Source organism: Trichosurus vulpecula, chromosome 3, assembly GCF_011100635.1.
Source record: "Trichosurus vulpecula isolate mTriVul1 chromosome 3, mTriVul1.pri, whole genome shotgun sequence".
Classification (NCBI taxonomy): Eukaryota; Metazoa; Chordata; class Mammalia; order Diprotodontia; family Phalangeridae; genus Trichosurus; species Trichosurus vulpecula.
The window spans coordinates 111,358,069-111,378,400 of NC_050575.1; the positions used below are offsets into that span (position 1 = coordinate 111,358,069).

At 41.7% G+C, this 20,332-nt stretch overlaps 1 protein-coding gene across 1 annotated transcript in view; it reads left to right on the plus strand.

The window, feature by feature from the left end:
• The first annotated feature begins 1,861 nt into the window (after positions 1-1,861).
• Positions 1,862-20,332, plus strand: part of LOC118842161 (bactericidal permeability-increasing protein-like) — a 39,832-nt gene continuing 21,361 nt past the window's right edge. The window contains exons 1-6 of the mRNA XM_036749781.1: positions 1,862-1,867; positions 2,281-2,446; positions 7,200-7,290; positions 11,342-11,464; positions 13,737-13,892; positions 17,750-17,813. Of these exons, the coding sequence (XP_036605676.1) occupies positions 1,862-1,867; positions 2,281-2,446; positions 7,200-7,290; positions 11,342-11,464; positions 13,737-13,892; positions 17,750-17,813 (606 nt within the window). The remainder of the gene's footprint in view (positions 1,868-2,280; positions 2,447-7,199; positions 7,291-11,341; positions 11,465-13,736; positions 13,893-17,749; positions 17,814-20,332) is intronic.

Below are 20,332 nucleotides of genomic sequence, written 5' to 3' on the forward strand. Positions count from 1 at the left end.
TTTTATTAAATATTTCCTAATTATATTTTAATTTGGTTTGGGGTACTCTGGAGTGCTACGGCCTGAATTTGGCCAGGCTCAGGGTGTTTGACACCTCTGAACTAGTTTATCTCCAAGGTCCTTTTCAACTTTAATTCTATGATGTGTCAACCCTTTGATTTTATAAAGAGAAGCCTAGAGAGATTATTTCCTATCATTTTCTCTTAGTCTAATTCTCACATAGTCTTGTGCCCCATTTGCTAGCTATATTTCCTTTCTAATTTGAAAATATTTCCACAAAATATTTTACAATATGAAAAATATAATATTCATGTGCATGTAACATTCCACACCTGTAACCTCACGCTTCTCTATTTTAAGCAATTAAAAAAAATTAACAGAAATGTACTTTTCTACCTCCCACTCCCCATGCCATTGAAAAAAGAGAAAAGAAAAACAAATTCCTTGTAACAAGTATATATAGTTAAGCAAAACATTTTTCCTCACTGACTGAATATATATATATACATATATAAATATATACACATACATGTATGCATATACGTATGTGTACGTATATACACATACGTCTCATTCTGGACCCTAAATCTATTATCTCTCTTTCAGGAGGTGGATAGCATGTTAAATTGAACCAGCTATAAATGAACTTCCAAAGGGAAAATACCCTAGACCAGTTGGGCACATAAGTGAATTCCACTAAACATTCAAAGAATAACTAAATACCAAGAGATCTTAAACTCTTTTTTTATGACATAGATATAGTCTTGATACATAAATCAGGTAGAGTCAAAACAAAAAAGGAAAACTCTAGACTGATTTATTCATTCATTGGGTGACCTTGAACAAGTTATTTCCTTTTTTCATATTTATTTGTCATCTATAAATAAAGGGCTGATTTTAACCAATCAATCAATCACCAAAGCATGTATTTTATATGCTAGACACCATGCAGGCAAAAGTAGAACAACTTCGGCCCTCAGGAAGCAATATTCTACTTAGATGACACGAAGGTTCACAGATAAGAAAATGCATGATATGTACATAAAACAAATAAGGGGTGGGTTTTAAAATTTTCTTGTTTCTTTCATTCTTTCTTTTTTTCTTCCTTCCTCCCTCCCTTCCTTCCTTCCTTCTTTCCTTCCTTCCCTCCCTTCTTCCTCCCTCCCTCCCTCCCTCCCTCTCTTCCTTCCTTCCTTCCTTTCTTCCTTCCTTCCTTCCTTCCTTCCTTCCTTCCTTCCTTCCTTCCTTCCTTCCTTCCTTCCTTCCTTCTTTTCTTTCTTTCTTTCTTTCTTTCTTCCTTGGGTAAGAAAGATAACTGGCAGAACTGAGAAATTCTCTACCTCTTGGAGGAGGTGGCACTTGAGTCCCGAAGCCTTGGACGAAGTCAGAGGCTTTGAGAGGTGGAGGTGAGTAAGGCGAGCATTTCAGTCATGAGAGTCAGTTTGGACTGATGCAGAGAGGAGAGATGGAATGCCAGGTGTTAGGACTGTTTGGTTGAAACTTAGAGTGAGAGGGAATAATATGTAATCAGCCTGGAACCAGATTGTGAAGGGCTATCAATTCCAAGATGAGGAAGTTGTAGGTTATCTTGAAAGCAATATGGTACCACTGAAGCTTCTTAAGATGGAGACCTGTGCTTTAGGAGTATCATTTTGGCAGCTGAGTGGCAGATGTATGGAGAGGAGGAGAGTGAATGCAAAGAGAATGATTAGGAGGCTATTTGCAATAGTCTAGGAGAGGTGATTTCTAAACTTTCAGCAGTAGCGTTTTATGTTCTGCAGCCTAAGATTCCTTTCAGCTTGCAGATTTTATATTCCAGAATAGGGGTTAAGTACAGGGCCAGGGATGCTCTGTGCAAAGGATGGAGGTGAGGTCAAGTAAATACCAGGTTTTGTGAGGAGGGAGGGATCTAAGTGCCAGGGATAAATTCAGTTCCACCACCATTTATTTAGTTCCTAATAATGGTACTGAGGAGGGCATTCTTCCCAGACCCCTTAAATTAAGCCCTATTGAAAGCCCTATCTCTTATTGTCATCAGTCCAGCATCAAGACTCTAAGAAATCAAAACCTGGCTCGTGTTTTGTACATCACCAGGTGTAGATGTTGTGTTAATGATTAAACCTTTCTCTTAAATGAAAGACTTGGAGCAATTTCCAAGCCTCTTCCTTCTTTTTTCATTGTTTAGAATTCTATCTCCCTCCCCCCACTGCCCATTATTGTTCAGTTATAAAGGCACTGCTCACTCTCAGATGACAGTCCTGAGAAGGGTGTTAGAGCCAGTATACGCTAGTGCAGAACGCTCCAAGAGCCCAAGGACATCCTAAGATCAGTATGTCTCAGAAGATGTGCATCAGACTGATGATGATGGCAGCAATGGCAGTGGTTCTGGAGGGGAAGAAGATGCCAGGCATAGTGATAAGGATCTCCCAGAAAGGCCTAGACCATGGTAAGGAACAGGTAACAGATTCTCTCTCTCTCTCTCTCTCTCTCTCTCTCTCTGTCTGTCTCTCTGTCTGTCTCTGTCTCTGTCTCTCTCTGTCTCTCTGTCTTTCTCTCTCTGTCTCTCTCTCTTTCTGTCTCTGTCTCTCTCTCTTCCTCATCTTCTCTGCAGCCCTCAAGGTCCCAGGAATAGGAGAAGTTTGGCCCTAGGCAAAAGTATGAAATCCAGTGTTTGGGAAAAAGCTGTATGCTGAGAATCAAGACACTCGGGTTCTAATCATAACTCTTGGTATGAGGATTAGAATATTCAGAGCCAGAAAGTATCTGGGAGATGATCTAGTCCAACCCTTTCATCTCCCCAGTGAAGAAACTGAGTCTTGGAAAGATTAAATGATTCCTCAGAAGTTACACAGATAGTAAGTACCAGAACTGGGATATGAATTGGACTTCTCTTTCTCAAAATCTATATATGTACAACATAGACACAGAAAATTTCAAGAAGCACTATAAATTGAGGCAGTCCAAGAAAGGCTTATTCTCTCTTGCTCTCCTTCTACTTGTCTGACTACTCCTCAGACTTATTTACTGGATCACCATCCAAATCTCCTCTTTTCACTGTGGTTGTTCCCCAAAGCCTCGTCCTGGGCCCTCTTTTCTTTCTATATTCTCTCCCTTGCTAATCTCATCAGATCCCATGGGTTCAGACCAGTATCCAGATCCATCTCTATGTAGATGTTCTCTCTCTCCAACTCCAATGTCTCTCCTGACCTCCCATACTTCATCACCACCTGCTTCTTTGACATTTCCAGCTAAACTTCCCCTAGCTCAGACTCATCTTGTCCACAACAGAACTCATTTTCTTTCACTAACCGCTCTTCCAAACTTCCCTATTTCTGTTGAAGGCATGACTATCCCATCCTCAATGCCTCCTTCTCCTTTATCCCGAAGATCCAATCAGTCAACAAATTGAATGAATTCTATTTCAACACCTCTTGAATCCTTCCCCTTCTCTACATTCATTGATTCAGCCTTTTCTCATGTCTCGTATTGCAATAGCTTCGTAATTAGTCCCTCCCCTCTCCCATTCACTCTCTGCAGAGCTGCTTAAATCATATTCCCAAATCACAAGTCTGACCATCTCACACCACTAGTTTTAGTGTTTATATGGCACCTTCTGTGCGCTAGGCACCGTGCTAAGTAAGCACTTTGCAAATATCTCATTTGATCCTGGCAACAACCTTTCACAGTAGGTGCCTTTATTATCATCCCCATTTTATGGTTGAGGAAATTGAGGTTAAGTGATCTGCCCAAGCTCATCAAGATTTGAACTCAGGTCCTCCTGACTCTCTTCCCAGAATTCTATCCACTGAATCACCTAGCTGTCAATAAATTAATCTACTAAATACACTAGGAAAAAAATAAAATGAAAACTCCTTTGGCATTTAAAGCCAGTCACAACCCAGATCTGGCGGACTTTTCCAGGATTATTATTCATTACTTATTTCATATCTATTTATATAATATCCTGTATTTATTTATATAATAATTAGTTATTATTCATTACTTCATTCATCACTTCATTCATCCTATGGTCCAACTTGACTGGCCTTCCTGCGATTCCTCACAGAAAACCCTTACCTAGCTCTCCACCTTTACAGAGACTGCTCCTTGTGCATGAAATGGGCTCCTTCCCTCCTCATTTTTATTTCTTAGAATCCTTAATTTCCTTCAAAGCTCAGTTCAAATTCCACCTCCTACATGAGGCTCTTTCCCCCTGTCCCTCAGCTGCTAGAGTCTCCCTCACTCTGAAAATGTCTTGCATTTATTTTGTGTAGACTTTAATGTGTACACGTTTTATAGAATATAAGCTTCTTGAGGGCAGAGACTGTCTTTTTTTGTTGTTGTATCCCCAGCCCCTAGCATAGTGCCTGGCAGCCTTAACTCACTATGTAATCTTGGAGGTCTTCTCTGAGCCTCAGGTTCCCCCTCTGTACAATGAAGAAGCTGTACGGGATGATCTCTAAGAGCTTTCACCTGCTCTGACACTCTGAGTGAAAGCCTCTTCTAGCTCTAATAGTTGGTGAGTGAATGGTGGGAATGGCAGCAGGGATACAAGACTATTCTTAGGGACAAAAATTTGTGTCCAGCTGCCTGAATTCCCACCCCAACTCTAGGTAGGGGAAAAAGATACCCCTACCAACGGTGGCTCCCTATACCAGCCATCGTGCCAGCTTCAACCATCGAGTCTGAGACAGACTTGATCAATGGTTGTCAGTCTTTACTGAGTGCCCTCTGCTAAATGCTATGGGAGTGGATCTCTTTAACTCTCTCTCAGCCCCACCCCTAGCATCTAGCACTGAGCTCTGTGTGTAGCAGTTTCTCAATAAGTGTTTGTTGGATAAATTAAATATAACATTGCCTATGAGGTTCGTGATATCATGGGGGATGCAAAGAAGTATAAGACCTGGATTCCTGATCTCAGAGAATTTGACTTTAAAATATAGTTTAGAAAATGAGATAGTAGACAAAAAGTTAAATATTGATTTGAAGATTAAATAACAGACGCAACAGTATGAGAAATGTCAAAAAGGGAGGAAGTATATTGTAGAGGAGAGTCCTAGATGACGCTAGGAAAACTGGGTTCAAGTCCAGGCTCTGCCACGAATAATAAGAATGGGGACTGGGTCTGTGATTTCATTGGTAAATTGAACTCTCAGCCGAGGAAACTTCTACTGATTCAGATTGGATATTGTAACTCAGAGTTACTTCTTTGTAACTCACAGAGATGCTTACAGCAGGTTAAGTGACTTGCCACTGTAGATCTGTTGGCTGACTTTTCTGAGCTTCAGTTTCCTCATTGATAAAATGAGGGACCTGGATTAGATGACCTCTAAATTCCCTTCTTCACTTTGATGTTCTCAGTAAGTACATGTCTGACAAAAAGGGCAGACAGTAAATACTGCAGGGATCTAAAGGCGAGAAGGGCTCCCAGTGGGCCAAGGGAAGCTGGAGGGGCTGCACAGAGCAGAAAGAATAAGCTGAGTTGGTCACCTTCGAAATTTTCTTCTCCCAGAGTAATAATGTCATAGAGTCAGGGTAGGAAGTTGGGGGCTTCACGCAGAATGAAGTTTCACTGATAAATGGCCCTGTTTCCTCATTACACTTTGCCTAAGAGCCATAGACTTGTAAATTCATAGAATGTCAGAGCCAGAGGGGCCTCAGAGCATAGAGGAGCCGAAAAGAGTTTTAGAAAGAGATGCTTGAGTCCAGCTCTGTCATGGTACAGAGGAGGAAATGAAAATCTATAGAAAGGAAATGATTTACTCAGATTCAGATAGAGAGTTAACTTCCATGATGGGAGCTGGCATCAAGAGACTGCTCAGTTAACGTTAGAACTATCTAAATCAGGGATGGCGAACCTACAGCCTCGAGGCCACATGTGGCCCTCTAAGTCCTCAAGTATGGCTCTTCGACAGAATCCAAGCTTCATGGAACAAATCCCCTTTATAAAAGGATTTGTTTTGTAAAACTTGGACTCAGTCGAAATGTTACACTCAAGAACCTAGAAGGCCACATGTGGCCTCAAGACCACAGTTTCCCCGCCCGTGAAATGCTTCCTCCCCTCACTTCTGCCCCAGAAATTTGTTATTCCTAACTGAATTTCCATGTAATGGAGATCATTTCTACCAATCAGGAAGAGAACCAACTCAATTCTGATTCTGTTGTATCTTTTTCCATGCTTACAAGCACTCTATATAGAATTTAATCATCACAATTAGCCTCTAGTGAGTAATTAGCCCAATTAAAAAGGCCAAGTTACCTTTTGTCACCTCTGTGCTAGCCTCAGTCTGTGCTCAAGAAATATGAAAGCAAAGCAAGGGAGCAACTTCCCTCTTGCAGGGTCCCAGCAAGTAGGGTTTTCCGCCCTCCCTCCTGGTCCTCCAGGATCGCCACCTTGTCATCAGTGTTGGCCTCTCCCTCAGATCATCCCTTATTAAATGACTGAAGTTCATCAACTAAATGAATTCATGCCAAGGTCCAAAGGGGGGTTAACATCTTAATGTGCCATCCCTCTGAGGTAGCATATTTGCATTTGAATGCAGCCTTCATTGCCTAAAGCCAGAGAATGATATGTGCGGACCTAGGAAGGACTTTGGGGCAGCTACGTGGCTGAATGGATAGGGTGCTGGGCCTGGAGTCAGAAAGACCTGAATTCGAATCTAGCCTCAGATGCTCACTAGCTGTGTGACCCTGGGCAAGTCATTTAACCTTGGTTTGCCTTAATCCACTGGTGAAGGAAGTGATAAACCACTCCAGTCTCTCTGCCAAGAAAACCCCATGGACAGTATGATGCATAGGATCATGACTGAACAACTGAACAGCAACAGAAAGGACTGCAGAGGCCATCTGGTTAAATTCCCTCAGTTTACAGTTAAAGAAAATAAGGACAAGGGAGGTTAAATTGATTTGCTCCACATCAAACAAGTGCTAAGTGTCAAGGGTTGGATTTAAACCCAAGTCCCATGACTGCAGAGCCCCTGCTCTTTCTACTGTACCAGTGTAGACATTTGGGGAAGGAGCCCTTTGAATCATATTGTATACAGTGTTTAGATACTTCCTCTGTCTATTTGAAAGCTGGCTGTGGGGAGATATTTTTATTCATTTTCAGAATGAACAATCACATATTTTTTCCAACCCAATTACACATACTACATGGAAATGTCATGACTACTAACCTCCCCTGCTTTCTTTTCCTTTAGTTTCAAAGCAAGGAACAGAGTTAATACAGAAGGAGCTGCTGAAGATCCCTTTGCTAATTCAAATGGGACTAGGGGATTATGAACTCATCAGGTGAGACCAATCTCAGTCCTTGGAATCTTAGCCTTTCTTTCATTCATGGAACCTTAGGTCCATAGAATCTTAGAATTCTTGATCTACATAATTCTACCATTTCATTATCATGGAATCCTAGTGAAATACCCTTATAGGACTACTCTTCAAAATTTCACGCAATCTCATGTTGTGTCCCCAGAGGGCAGCTGCTACCTCAGGTTCCAGGGGTAACCCTGAGGGGTTGCGCTCCTAACACTATAGTGCATGAGCTGTGACCCATGTGCTTTCTATGAACACTCAGATAAGTATACTCAATTAGCTCTTAGCAAAAGCATTTTTCAAATGGCATAGCAAGAACAGTGGCTACAAACTACTCCCCACATAAATATGGGATGTACTCTCCATGGACTCAAATTCAGACTACAGTGGTAATGGGGTACACATGTGGTATGCCTGCATGTCAAAGGAACCCCAGGGCCTGGAAGTTCTTTTTCTCTCTATAGAGTCCTCACATTAAGTTCCCAGGATCTATTCCACTTTATAACTTGACTCCCCTTTTTAAAAAGTTGAATTTTATTTCATGATCAGTTCTGAATTCTCTCCCATCTGTCCCTCCCCTACCCATAGAGAAGTCAAGAGAAGCAAAATCTATTATAAATATGTATAGTCAAGAAATACAGATTCCCACATTAGCCATTAAAAAAAAGAAAAAAAAAGGAAAAGAAGCTTCAATCTGCCTTCTGAGTCCATCAGCTCTCTATATGGAAATGGATAACGTTTCATTATCAGTCTTTTGAATTTTAATTATTGTGTTGATCAGAGTACCTAAGCCTTTCAAACTTGTCTTTGCAATATTGTCATCATATAAATTATTGTTTCTCATTTTACTTTGTATCAATTAATTCAAGTCTTTCCAAATCTTCAGTTTCTCTGTAAACTTCTCTTTCATCATTTTCTATAGCACAACAGTATTCTACCTCCTTATATGCCATAGCTTGTGCATCCGTTCTCCAATTGATGGGTAACCCTTCAAATTCTTTGCCATCACTAAGAGAACCTCCTAGCTTGACTCTCAATTGCCAAAGACAGCTCCTTTGAAGCTACTTTCTTCCTTGACTGTCTCATGGTATCAGTGTCCTTCTGGAGTGTATGTCTCTGAAGTCACAGGTCTCTGTGTATCTGTTCCCCGCCAACTCCATGCTATTTCTTCAAAACTATGACACGGCTAATGTTGGTCATGAGAAGGAATAAATTCCCTTCTCCATTTGTTCAGGGGTTTCCTCTGTAGGTAGCACCCAGGTTCCAATGCCTCTAACTCCTAGACTCAAATTGAAATTCACTTGGGGTTTCACTATTTAAAACCCTCAGAGGTGTGGCTAATTTGCTCATTCAGGCAGTTGCTCTGTTCCCCTCTTGACCCAGAGAGGAGTTTACATCTTATAAAGGAATCAGGGCACAGATGCATATTTTACAGTTAAATACCTCCTTTATACCTTATAGTTATATTCTTAGCCTTCTGTGACTACATAAGCTGAGGTTCTCTTATGCTAGAACCATAGAATCTTAGGGTCATAGAATATTAATGTAGTACCTGGGAGTGCCCTATCCACTCGTAGTCCTTCCTCTATAAGCTACCCCAGGTTCAAGATATTTTTTGTACCTAAATCTACTCAAAATCTTAAGTCATAAGCTCCCCTTTCCCACAGTATATTTGCTTTTACTAGTCAGATTGTGGACACAAAGCAAAAGCATTTAATGAAGTATCATAGTAAGTGGCAACAGAACATTTCCCCCTTAATCCTGGTGCGTAGTTACCCAGCGATATACACATTTTAGTGGGAGGGGTGCCTAAGCCTGGGGAGAGGTATGGAGAAGCCCACACACAGGGAGCACATGTGACCAGGGAACATGTGTGGAGGGACCCACGCATAAGAAACATGTGTGGCATGGCATCTCATGACTGAAGCTTCAGACTGGCTGCTGATGTCTTCTGGAGATGTCATTTGGCTGGTTTGATTGATGTGGCATAGAGTGTCTGCCAAGTGTCGTTCCCTGCTGGTCTCATGTGGTCATTGCGGAGTAATGTTCTTTTCCTCTCCTGGTTGCTGCTGGGCATATGATTACAGAACCTCCCTCTACTGCCGCCTTCTGGCTTCAACTGGAATGATTTACTGAGGTGCGACTTCATAAGAGAAGGGACTGACTTCTCTCTTTTTACTTTGTTGTTGTTCAGTCATTTCTGTTGTGTCTGACTCTCCATGACCTCATTTTTGGGTTTTCTAGGCAAAGATGCTGGATTGATTTGTCATTTCCTTTTTCTAGCTCATTTTATAGATGAGAAACTGAGATAAACAGGGTTTAGTGACTTGTCCAGTGTCACCCAGCTAGTAGGTGTTTGATGTCAGATTAGAACTCAGGAAGATGAGTCTTCTTGACTTCAGGCCCAACACTTTATCCACTGCTTTACCTAACATTCCCTCTTTAAACTTATAGATCTTTAATTAAGCTCTAGTTCTATTAGTGAGAGACAGATCCTTCACATACCAAGTCATCGGACTAGAAAAAAAAAAACCCTTGGCTGCTTTCTCTCCATAAGGAGAAGAGTCTTTTAGTTTCCAAATCTTGCCCTCCAGGGTTCAACTTATTTTGCAATACAAAACATGAAGTCAACTAGTTAGGCTTTAATTTAGGGTTTGAAAGTCCTCCTTAGCCAAGTGTGGTGGCATCTGCCTATAGTCCCTGCGGCTAGGTGGATAGAACGTGGTGAATTGCTTCAATCTGAGAGTTCTGAGCTATAGCAGTGCTGAAGACAATAGGGTGTCCACACTAAGACCAGTGCCAATAGGGTAAACCTCCAGGAGTAGAGGGCTACCAGGAGGGGCAAACAGGCTCAGCTCAGAAAGATGGGGCAGGTTTAAGCTTCCAATTGGGATCACATTGTGGTTGGTTGCTGTACTTTCAACCTGGAAGAGATAGGAAGACTCTGATTCAAAATTTTTAAAAAAATCTATTTTATCTCTGGTCAATTCCTGATGGCTAAACCTCTTCCCTTTCAAAATCATTTCAAGGGGTGACTAGAGGCTATCTGTGACTGAGGTCCCACAGCTTTCCTTTCCAAGGTCATGTAGAAATTTAGTGACAGCCAGGATTAGAATCAAGATCTCTTAACTTTCAATCCTTTACTGCACCACATTGCTGGGTTAGCTACCAAGCACTCTGGTGCAAGAGGCAGGAAACCTGTTGTCCCTTTCTTCTTTCTGGACCTCAGCTTCCCATCTATACAATGAGAAGTTTGGGTTAGATAAGACCTATCAGATATATACCTCTTGAATCAGATTAAAATGTAGTTGAGAAATACTTAACAAAATAAATAAAAATACAGTAGAATATAGATAGTGTTAAAGTGTGGTTTTCAAAGTCAATATGCCCACAGGGATCCTCATGTACAGTTTAGTGGCCCAGTACTAACACAGCTGGGCCAGAAGATCTCTGCTTTCCCTTCTAGCTCTAAATCAATCCTACGCTTGTAGGACAATCAGACCATCCACTCCAGATGTTCACATGGACTATCTGTGCCCAACCTGTGGTAGGGCCTTCTGAGCTAGTATTAGTCTGATCACCCACAGTTGGATACACTGTACCTAGACTCCAACATAGTCATTTTGGTCCTCTTCTAGAATGAAGGACAACAACCAACCAAACCAACAAGCCATTAGAAACATTGAGCTCCTCTAGTCCACTTCCCCTGCCCCCACCCCCATTTTATAGATGAGGGACCTGAAACCTAGAGAAGTGAAGGGTCTTGATTGAAGTGACACAGAAAGTTAGGGCACACCTAGAATCCAAACCTAGGTTCTCTGCCTCTGGAACCAGTGTCTCCCCACTGTTCTATGAAGCTTCCTTTTTGCCTAATGCAATGCCAAGTCAAGTCAACAAGCATTTGTGGAGTGCCTGCTATGTATTAGACACCGTGCTAAGTGCCAGACTTTGGGAAGATTACTTTCTTGAGTCTTTCCATAGAGACCTTTATGGGCTCAAAGAGTTTCTTCTCCTTTGTTTTCTCTTGCAGAATGATGATCAGTAAGTTCGTGTTGCAAAAATCCCATATTAGTGCAGTTCCTAAAGGCTTTCTTTTGTCCATGACTGATGGTTTGATCATCATCAATGGAAAGTGGACCAATGAGAAGGCCAAGTAAGTTGTTTCTCTGGGGTCTTTGAGACTCTCGCTTGATTGTAGCCATAATCCCTTGGCCCTGTTTCTGGGTTTCAAACTCCACTCTTTCCTTTGTCTCAATGATAGAACTTGTATTGGTAACTTTTCAAAGTTAATTTCCCATCTATTCTTGCATGTGACCCTCACAATGACCCTATGAGGTAGGCAAACATTTATGAAGATTCTTCCAGAGTTCTGTGCTAGGTGTTAGGGATGCACAGGAGAAGGAACAATGACAGTTCTTTCTCTCAGGAGGCTGACAGTCAATAAGGAGGAGATATGGCCTACAAACAATTAAGTGTAACACAAGGGCATAGGGGATGGGGCAAAGGAGAGAATAAGACAAAAAGGAATTTTTCTAGGGAAATTTGAGAGGATGGAGAAGAGATGGGAATGAGGAGCGGATCAGAGAAGTGATTTGTCTTATGAGATGACCTGTGGTCAAAGCCTGAAAGGAATAGGAGGATTTCAATAGGCCCAAAAGAAGAGAGTAAATTCCAAGCATGATTTTGACTTTGTATCCCCAGTATACTGAACATAGCACTAATGACAACAGGCAATTTAAAAAAAATTTATTTATTTTTAGTTTACAACATTCAGTTCCACAAGCTTTTAAGTTTTAAATTTTCTCCCTCTTCTCCCTCTCCCCAAGACTGTGTGCAATATGATATAAGATCTACAGATACATTCATATTAAACATATTTTCACATTAGTCATGTTGTAAACCAACGGAATGAACCACAAGAAAGAAGAAACAAAACAAAACAAAACAAAACAAAACAAAACAAAAAAGAGAGAGAACAAATAGTATGCTTTGATCTGCAGTCAGACTCTCTAATTCTTTCTCTGGATGTGGATAGCATTTTCCATCATGGCCCTTTTGGAATTATCTTAGAACCTTGCATTGCTGAGAAGAGCCAATCTATCAAAGTTAGTCGTCGTACAATGTTGCTGTTACTGTGTACAATGTTCTCCTGTTTCTGCTCCCTTCACTCAGCATCAGTTTATATAAGTTTTTCCAGGTTTTTCTGAAGTCCACCTGCTCATCATTTCTTCTGGTACAATAGTATTCCATTACATTCATATACCACAACTTGTTCAGCCATTCCCCATTTGATGGACATCCCCTCTATTTCTAATTCTTTGCCACCACAAAAAGAGCTGCTATAAATATTTTTGTACATGTGGGTCCTTTTCCCATTTGTGTGATCTCTTTGGACAACAGGCATCTATTAAGCATCAGCTATGTCATAGGCATTGTGCTTAGTATCAAGGATACAAAGAAAGTCCTTTCTCCCACCCCTGCAAAAGCAAAACAAACAGTCCATGATCTCAAGGAACTCATAGTCTAGAGGGAGAGATAACATGCAAACAACTATGTACAAAGAAGCTCTAGACAGGATAAGCTGGAGATAACCAACAGATGGAAGGTACCGGCATTAAGAGAGATTGGGAAAGGTTTCTTGTAGAACATGGGATTTTAGCTGGCACTTGAGAGAGGAAAGGGAAGCCAAGATGCAGAGAGGAGGAAAGAATTCCAGGCCTGGAGACAGCCCATGAAAATGATGGGAGTTCAGTGGTGGAATAGCTTGTGTGAAGAATTGCAAGGTTGCCAGTGTTGCTGGATCTCAGAGTACTTAGAACAGAGTATGATAGGGAGTATGAGGTGTAAGAAGACTAGACAGGTGGGGGGGAGTTCAGCTATGACTTGCTCAAGTTCACTCAGTAAATATTATCACTGGGACTCTTACAGCTTTGTTAAAGACCATCTTATCCTTGCTGTTACTGGCTCAAATTTTATTGAATAGTGACTGGGGAGAGAAGATCAGGAATCTGGTTCATAGGTTCAAAGTCCCAACTGAAATTACCAGTGAATGCAGCCTCCTTCAGGGAATGTGAGGACTGGGGCCATTCCAAAGGGTAGGGCAGGGTTCAGGGTCATTTTGTTACATATATGAACTTGTACAAATCACTTTGCTTCACTGAGGAATAGGTAGAGTGCTGTGAATGAAATTCCTGGATTCAGAGTCAGAGCTGAGTCCAAGGCCCTGCCTATTTAATGATGGCCAGTTCTCAACCTCTAAGTCTCAGATTCCTCTTATTTAAATGAATGGGTGAACTAAAAGACCTCTACATTTCCTTCCTGTTCTAAATCTATCAACCTGGGAACCTTAGCCATAGGCACATATGAAACAAGGGAAAGAGAAATCCTGGTTGGGTTATAACCTCAGACTTTTTTTTTTTCACCAGAAATAATCATATCCCTTTTGACCTGAAACTGGATGGTGTCTCCATCAGAGTCACCTTTAAACTGGGAAAGAACAATAAAGACCAAATGTCTATTTCTGTCTTGTCATGCATCATCCACATCGGCAGCGTTAATATATTCACCTCAACCAACCAAAGGTATGTTCATGTGCTTCTTGTTGGCTCATGAGATTTTTCTAGGACCTCTGGTTCCTAGGTTTCTAACCTTAAGATTATCTTTGGTTCTGCTCTTCCCCTCTCCTCTTATTTCCCTCATTTACCTATGCTGTTAATTCCATCCCTCCAACATCCCTCACATACAACCTCTCCTCTCTATTTCCATAGCCACCATCCTCATTCAAAAGTTGTAATTTCTTCTCAACAAATATTTCTTTCTTCACTCTCTTCCCCTTGAATTCATTCTTCACTCTGCTGCCAGATTAATCTTTCTTCTGGTCATGTAACCCTTCTGCTAAGAAATCTTCAAACTCCTTTGTCTGACATTAAAGGGCCTCCAAAATCTGGCACCCTTCCCCATCTTTCCAGATTTATTTCATATCATTACACTTTACCACCACCCCATACGCTTTGTGCACTAACCCTTTGCACACTAACTAAGGTCTGCTCTCCACCTCTTCCTCTCCTCCTAACTAATACCTACTACTCTCCCAAGCCTCTATGCCTTTTCTCTTACTTGAGGGAGGAGGAAGGCCTTGAATACCCTCCTACCCTTGTGCTCCTACCTATTCAAGTACAATTCACATGCCATATCCTTCATGAAGCCTTCCCTAACACAGGCCTCTCTTTCCACCCCTCAGGTAATAATGACCCTCTCTTTCAGACCTTGTGTAGCACACTGTTTGGACCTTTTGGATGAATTCAGCATGTAATATTGTGTATTATATTTATCTCCCTTTGTGCCTTATCCTTTCCTCACCCTTTAGACCTTTTTTGTGTGTCATGAAGTCCACTTCTAGTCTGGGAAAGTCTATGAACATCTTCTCAGAATATTTTTAAATGTTTAAAATGAAATAGAGAGGGTTGCAAAGGAAACCAATTACAATGAAATTCAGCTTTCAAAACATTTTACCATCCAAAGTCATAGACCTGCTGATATCTACCCATGTACTTTCCAGGGATAAGGGTAAAAAACTTGCTCTACTTTGGTTCAAATCCTACCTCTTATACTTACTACCTGTGTGACCTTGAGCAAATCACATCACCTCTAAATCTCAGTTTTTTTTGGTCTCTGGGGTCCTTTCCATTCCTAGATTATGATGCTATGATCCCATGGAGCTTCCTGGGCCCTAGTCTCCTCATGTGTAAAATGAAAGGGCTCTAAATGCTATTCTTATTTAAGCTGTGGTAAGGTAAGGACCATGACTTCTCTAACTAGAGGTATCAGATACGGGATACAGGGGCAGCACGCACTTAGCAAAACTCACCAATATGGCCTGGATCAGATTAAAATGTAATTGCAACTAAGGTCAACTTGTGGTTTTCTAAGTCAATATGCTACCTAAAAGCATTGGGTTCTAGAATTGAGGTCCAATTATGTTCCAAAAATGCAGCACCTCTCATCCTCTGCATGCGATAAGAACAATTCTCTCTGTTTATTCCAAACTGTTTCTGGTCATCTAAACTTCTATAGCACTTACGGTCTATAACAAACATAAGCACCTTATAAATTGTCTGGATTAATATTTAATGATTCCTATGTGGATTGGAATTGTGAGCTTCCTGGGACCATGTTTTATACATCTCTCTATTTCCTAATGTGGGGTACCTAGATGGCAAAGTGGATAACATCAGGCTTGGAGTTGTGAAAACACATCTTCTTGAGATTTAATCTGTCCTGAGACACTTACTAGCTGTGGGACCCTGGGCAAGTCACTTAACCCTGTTTGTCTCAGTTCCTCACCTGCAAAATGATCTGGAGAAAGAAATGCCAAATCCCCTGCCTTTCTTAAGAAAACCCCCAATGGGGTCACAAAGAGTCAGACATGACTGAACAGCAACAAATTTCCCAGTGTACTATGCTTGAATGAATAAGTGGTGTAGGTGTCTGTCAGACCAACAGTAGCAGTTACTGGTTATCTGCTGTAGGCCAAGCTCCAAAGTGAGTGTTAGAGATAGGGGATCATGGGATCTTAGCTTTGGAACTGGAAGAGTCCTTAGAGAGTATGCAGTCCTATGTTGAGTGGAAAGGCTACTGGAGGGGGAGTTAAAGAACTTTGGTTCAAATCCCAGAAGATCTTTAACCTCCCAGGGCCTGTTTCCTCATCTGTGAAATGAAACGGTTGGACCAGATGTTCTCTGAGATTCTTCCCAGTCCTGAAATTCTGATCCTGTGGTCTTTGATGTCACCAAGTTCAAACCCGTCATTTTAAGCACAATGAAACTGAAACCCAAAGGCTTGAAGTGATTTGTCCAGGTTCCTACAGCCATCAAGTAGCAGAGCTGAGTCTTGAATCCAGGGCCTCTCATTGCAAACCCAGCCTTCTTTCCATCACACCAGACCATCTCCCCAGACGTAAGAAGAGACAACATGGACTTAGGTGTCATTTACAACCAAAAGGGAGATAGAACATACAGTCATGAGAAAGCAAAGATGGGGCCAAGCAATGCATCCCTGAGGAGCTAGGACACAGTGGGCTCCAGGCATAAAGGAGAGCATCAGAACCAGGTGGTGATAAGTCAGAAGTGAAATTTAAGCTGGGCTTCAAAGCAAGAAGGCAGCTTCTTTGGGACATAGCAGAGAGGTGCTTCTTGACTTGGAGTCAGGAAGTACTGAGTTTGAATTCTGCCTCAGACACTAACTATGTGAACCTGGGGTATTCACTTAGCCTCTGTCTTATCAGTTTCCTCATTTTTAAAAGTGAGGGTAATATTAACACTTACCTCCCAGTGTTTTTCAGAGGATAGTGATAATGATAATAAAAATAATAGTTATAATTTATATAGTACCTACTATGTGCCAGGCACTATGCTAAACGCTTTACAAATCTTAAACCTTTATATAAATGTCAGTTATTATTACGATGAAGAAGGAGGAGGGAAAGGAGGAAGAGAAGGGGAAGGAGGAAGAGAAGAAGAAGAAGGAGGAGGAGGAGGAGAAAAAGGAGGTAGAGGAGGAGGAGAGGAGGAAGAGGAGGAAAAGGAGGAGGAGGAAGAAGAGAAGAGGAAGAGGAAGGAGCAAAGGGTGGCTAGGGAGGAAGGGAGGAAGAGAGGCCCTTCGGGAAGGCTAGGGCAAGAGGAGCGTAGCAGCATGTTCTATCCTTGATAAACATTTGTTGGGTGATTGGACCATGGGTGTGCATTTTCGATTCTGCATTATTGTGCATCATTCTATATGGGATGTTGGTCTGGCTCAAGCTATGTAACGTGTTTCTCAAAACATTTTAAGAATATTACTTCACTTGAGCTTCCCAGCAGCCCTACTGCCATAGAACACGTGGCAGGTCTAACTCTCCCCATTCTGTAGATAAGGAAACAGACTCAGGAAGTTAGGTAATTTGCTCAAGGTCACACAGCTAGTTGGGCAGCTAGGTGGTGTGCAGGCCTGTTAGTAAATCCAGGCCTGGAGTTAAGAAGACTCATCTTCCCGAGTTCAAATCTAGCCTCAGATACTTACTAGCTGGGTGACCTTGAGCAAGTCACTTAACCCTGTTTGCCTCCATTTTCTCATCTATAAAATGAGCTGGAGAAGGAAATGGCAAACCGCACTGCCAAGAAAACTCCAAATGGGGTCACAAAGAGTCAGACATGACAGAAAATGACCCAACAGCAACAATAACACACAGCCAGGTAAGTGCTGGGGCAGACAGGAACTAGGCTCTTCTGGCCTCAGGTCTAGTACTCTGTACTAGGTCACACTTCCTTCTAGAGAGCCTCAGGTGAAGGCTGAATGGCTACTTGGCGGGGATAGTAGAGGTGGGATTTCTACTTAAGTAAGGATAAACAAAATACCCTTCAAGGACCTGTCTGTCTAACTAAGATTCTGTTCTTTTTCCTAGTTTGCTGAGAGACGTGTATGAGAAAAATTTCCAGACAATGTTACATAAAAACATGTTCCAAAAGGTATGGCTTAAAGAGATCTTTTCTGTCTCTTGGATCCTTTTCTACAGCCCCCCTTTAGCTGCGATCCCCAGCTGGCCCTTCCCTTTGCCTACCATTCCCTACTGACTGACTTTTTAGAGGGTGTCAGAGGCTAGGAGGTCGAGCCAGGGAACTCAGAAAAGCCCAGATCGCAGAAGTCAACAGACTCTGATTTATATAAGAATTGATCAGCTGGGCCCTCTTGTAGATTGGGTAACATGTTTCACCACAGCATTTTGCTTTCACTTAGTGAAGAGAAACCAAAGGACTTGGCTCTTCCAGCAAATGAGACAAACAGGGGAATGTTCTTGGTCCTTACTTGCAGGGAGAGGGCAGAGGGTACTGAAGACTCCCACTTCTCAGCCTTCATTCTGGCTTTTGTTTCATCACTGACTCAGTGTGTCAACGTAGCAGGCTGGTCCCTGTTCTACTACTGTTATCATATGAACTTGGGCAAATAATGTCAGCTCTCTGGGCCCCCAGTGTCCCCATCTGTAAAATGAGATCCATGAGATCTCTAAGGTCCCTTTGAGTATTGACATTTCACATTTGACGTTTTTACATTTTGTAATTCTTCATGATGACACTAGGTTATTCATCTTCTTTATTGATCCTTAGTGATAATGGAAGGTGGAATCAGATCATCTTTTTTTTTTATATTTTTAAAATCAATCAATTAATTAATTAATTAGTTTTTAGTGGAATCAGATCATCTTGAAGGTCCTTTCCAGCTCTAAAGTTCTCCCATCCATGACTTAATGGACTCCTCTCTACCAATTCCTGCCAGTCCAAGAAACCTTCCTGAATTAACCTGGTCTTTGAGGGAATGCTCTCTGGCTCCCGGTACTCTCCGCACTGAAAGGATAAAGTATTTTCTGCTAGATTGTCAAGGACTTCAAGGCTTGTGGAATAAAGGAATGAGTGAACGAACGATCTGTTAGTAGGCAGGGGTCCAGACAACCCCCAAACCTTGTGGCCAAGGGGAGATATGGCTGTAGGTAAATTATTTCTGGTGTGTGTGCGGGGAAACCCCGATGAAAACCCCAAAAAACAAAGGGCAGTGTGGGTCCTGAATGCTTGTGTTTTGGTGCCACCTAGTGGTTCTTCAAAGTCATTAATGGTAAGGGTAGGAGACTATGGTATCAGTAGACAAGTGGTTTGGTTGACCAAGCCTTTCTATCCTACTGCTGAAGCTCATTCAGTCATCTCTAGGATTTTTCATTTCCAGGAAGCAGGTCAGTGTCAAGAAATGAGGGAGGTGATGGTTTTTCTTCCCCACATCATATTTAGATTATCATGTTCAGCTTTGGGAATCTCTTTTTGTGCAAGACATTGATAAACTATGTGGTCAGGTAGAAAGAGCCTTGATTTGGAGACAGAAGGCCTCTGCCCCTTATAAGCTGTGTGACCTTGTTCAAATCACCCAACATCTCTGGGTTTTGGTTTCCTCATCTGTAAAATGAGAGGGTTGGGCTGTATGACATCTGCTTTGAATTCAGTGATTTTATGTTTGTTCAGAGGAGGGCAGCGAAGGTAGGGAGGAGACTTGAGTCTTTGTCCTGTGAAGATCAGTTAGTAGAGTGGAGACTAAAAGAGTGTGCTGGTAAATGCTTAACAACTGACTCTCTGGGGGAAAATGTGTGAGTTTGTATATACATTCACATACACATTACTAAGCATAAATCAAGCATACATGTATATACACATATATACTTAAAAGTATGTATATATATACACTTAAAAGAGAGTGTGTATATGTATGTGTGTGTGTGTGTACACACACACGCACACACACACTTTCAAGCTTAATTTGAATTCTTTACATTTTCTCCATCACTTTCTTAAGTCTAGACAATTATTAAAACAATGATTGAAGCCCTGATCTGTAGCCAATTTTGCTGAACATGTAACAGTCTTTTCAAAGGCAGTTTGAACTAGTTCCAGCACACTTCTGGAGAGTAGGATACAGTCAGGGGAGGAGGATGCTTGCTATGTCCAGGTATCTTCAGGGAAGTAAAGTAGAAGAGATAATAGACTTGTTCTGCTTGACTACAAAGGGCAGAACCAGGAACAGCAGGTGGAAGATGAAGACCAGCAGATTTTTGGTCTCCATATATTGAAGTTTTCCCCAACTTCGCAATGTTCCAATTCAGATGTGCTGTCATGGGAGAAAGTAGATTTCCCATTGTTGGAGGCCTTTGAGCAGCTGCTCAGATGACTATTTGTGGGGCATGGTGCAGGGGGATTACTTCTCAGGTTCAGGTGGTTTTAAGTGCCCTTTGAGCAGTGACATTCTGTGATTATCTGACAGTAGCAGGAACACAGAACAGCAACTCCCCAATTTGGGTCAAGAGCCTTGTCTGCTCCTTGTCCTGTTTGAAACTCCTGTGAAGGAGGAATCTCAGGGATTATTTTGCTAAAAGGATGTAGTGTCCTAGAACTAGAAAGGATATAAGATTAGAAGTCATCAGATACAACCTTTGTTTTGCTGATGGGAAAGT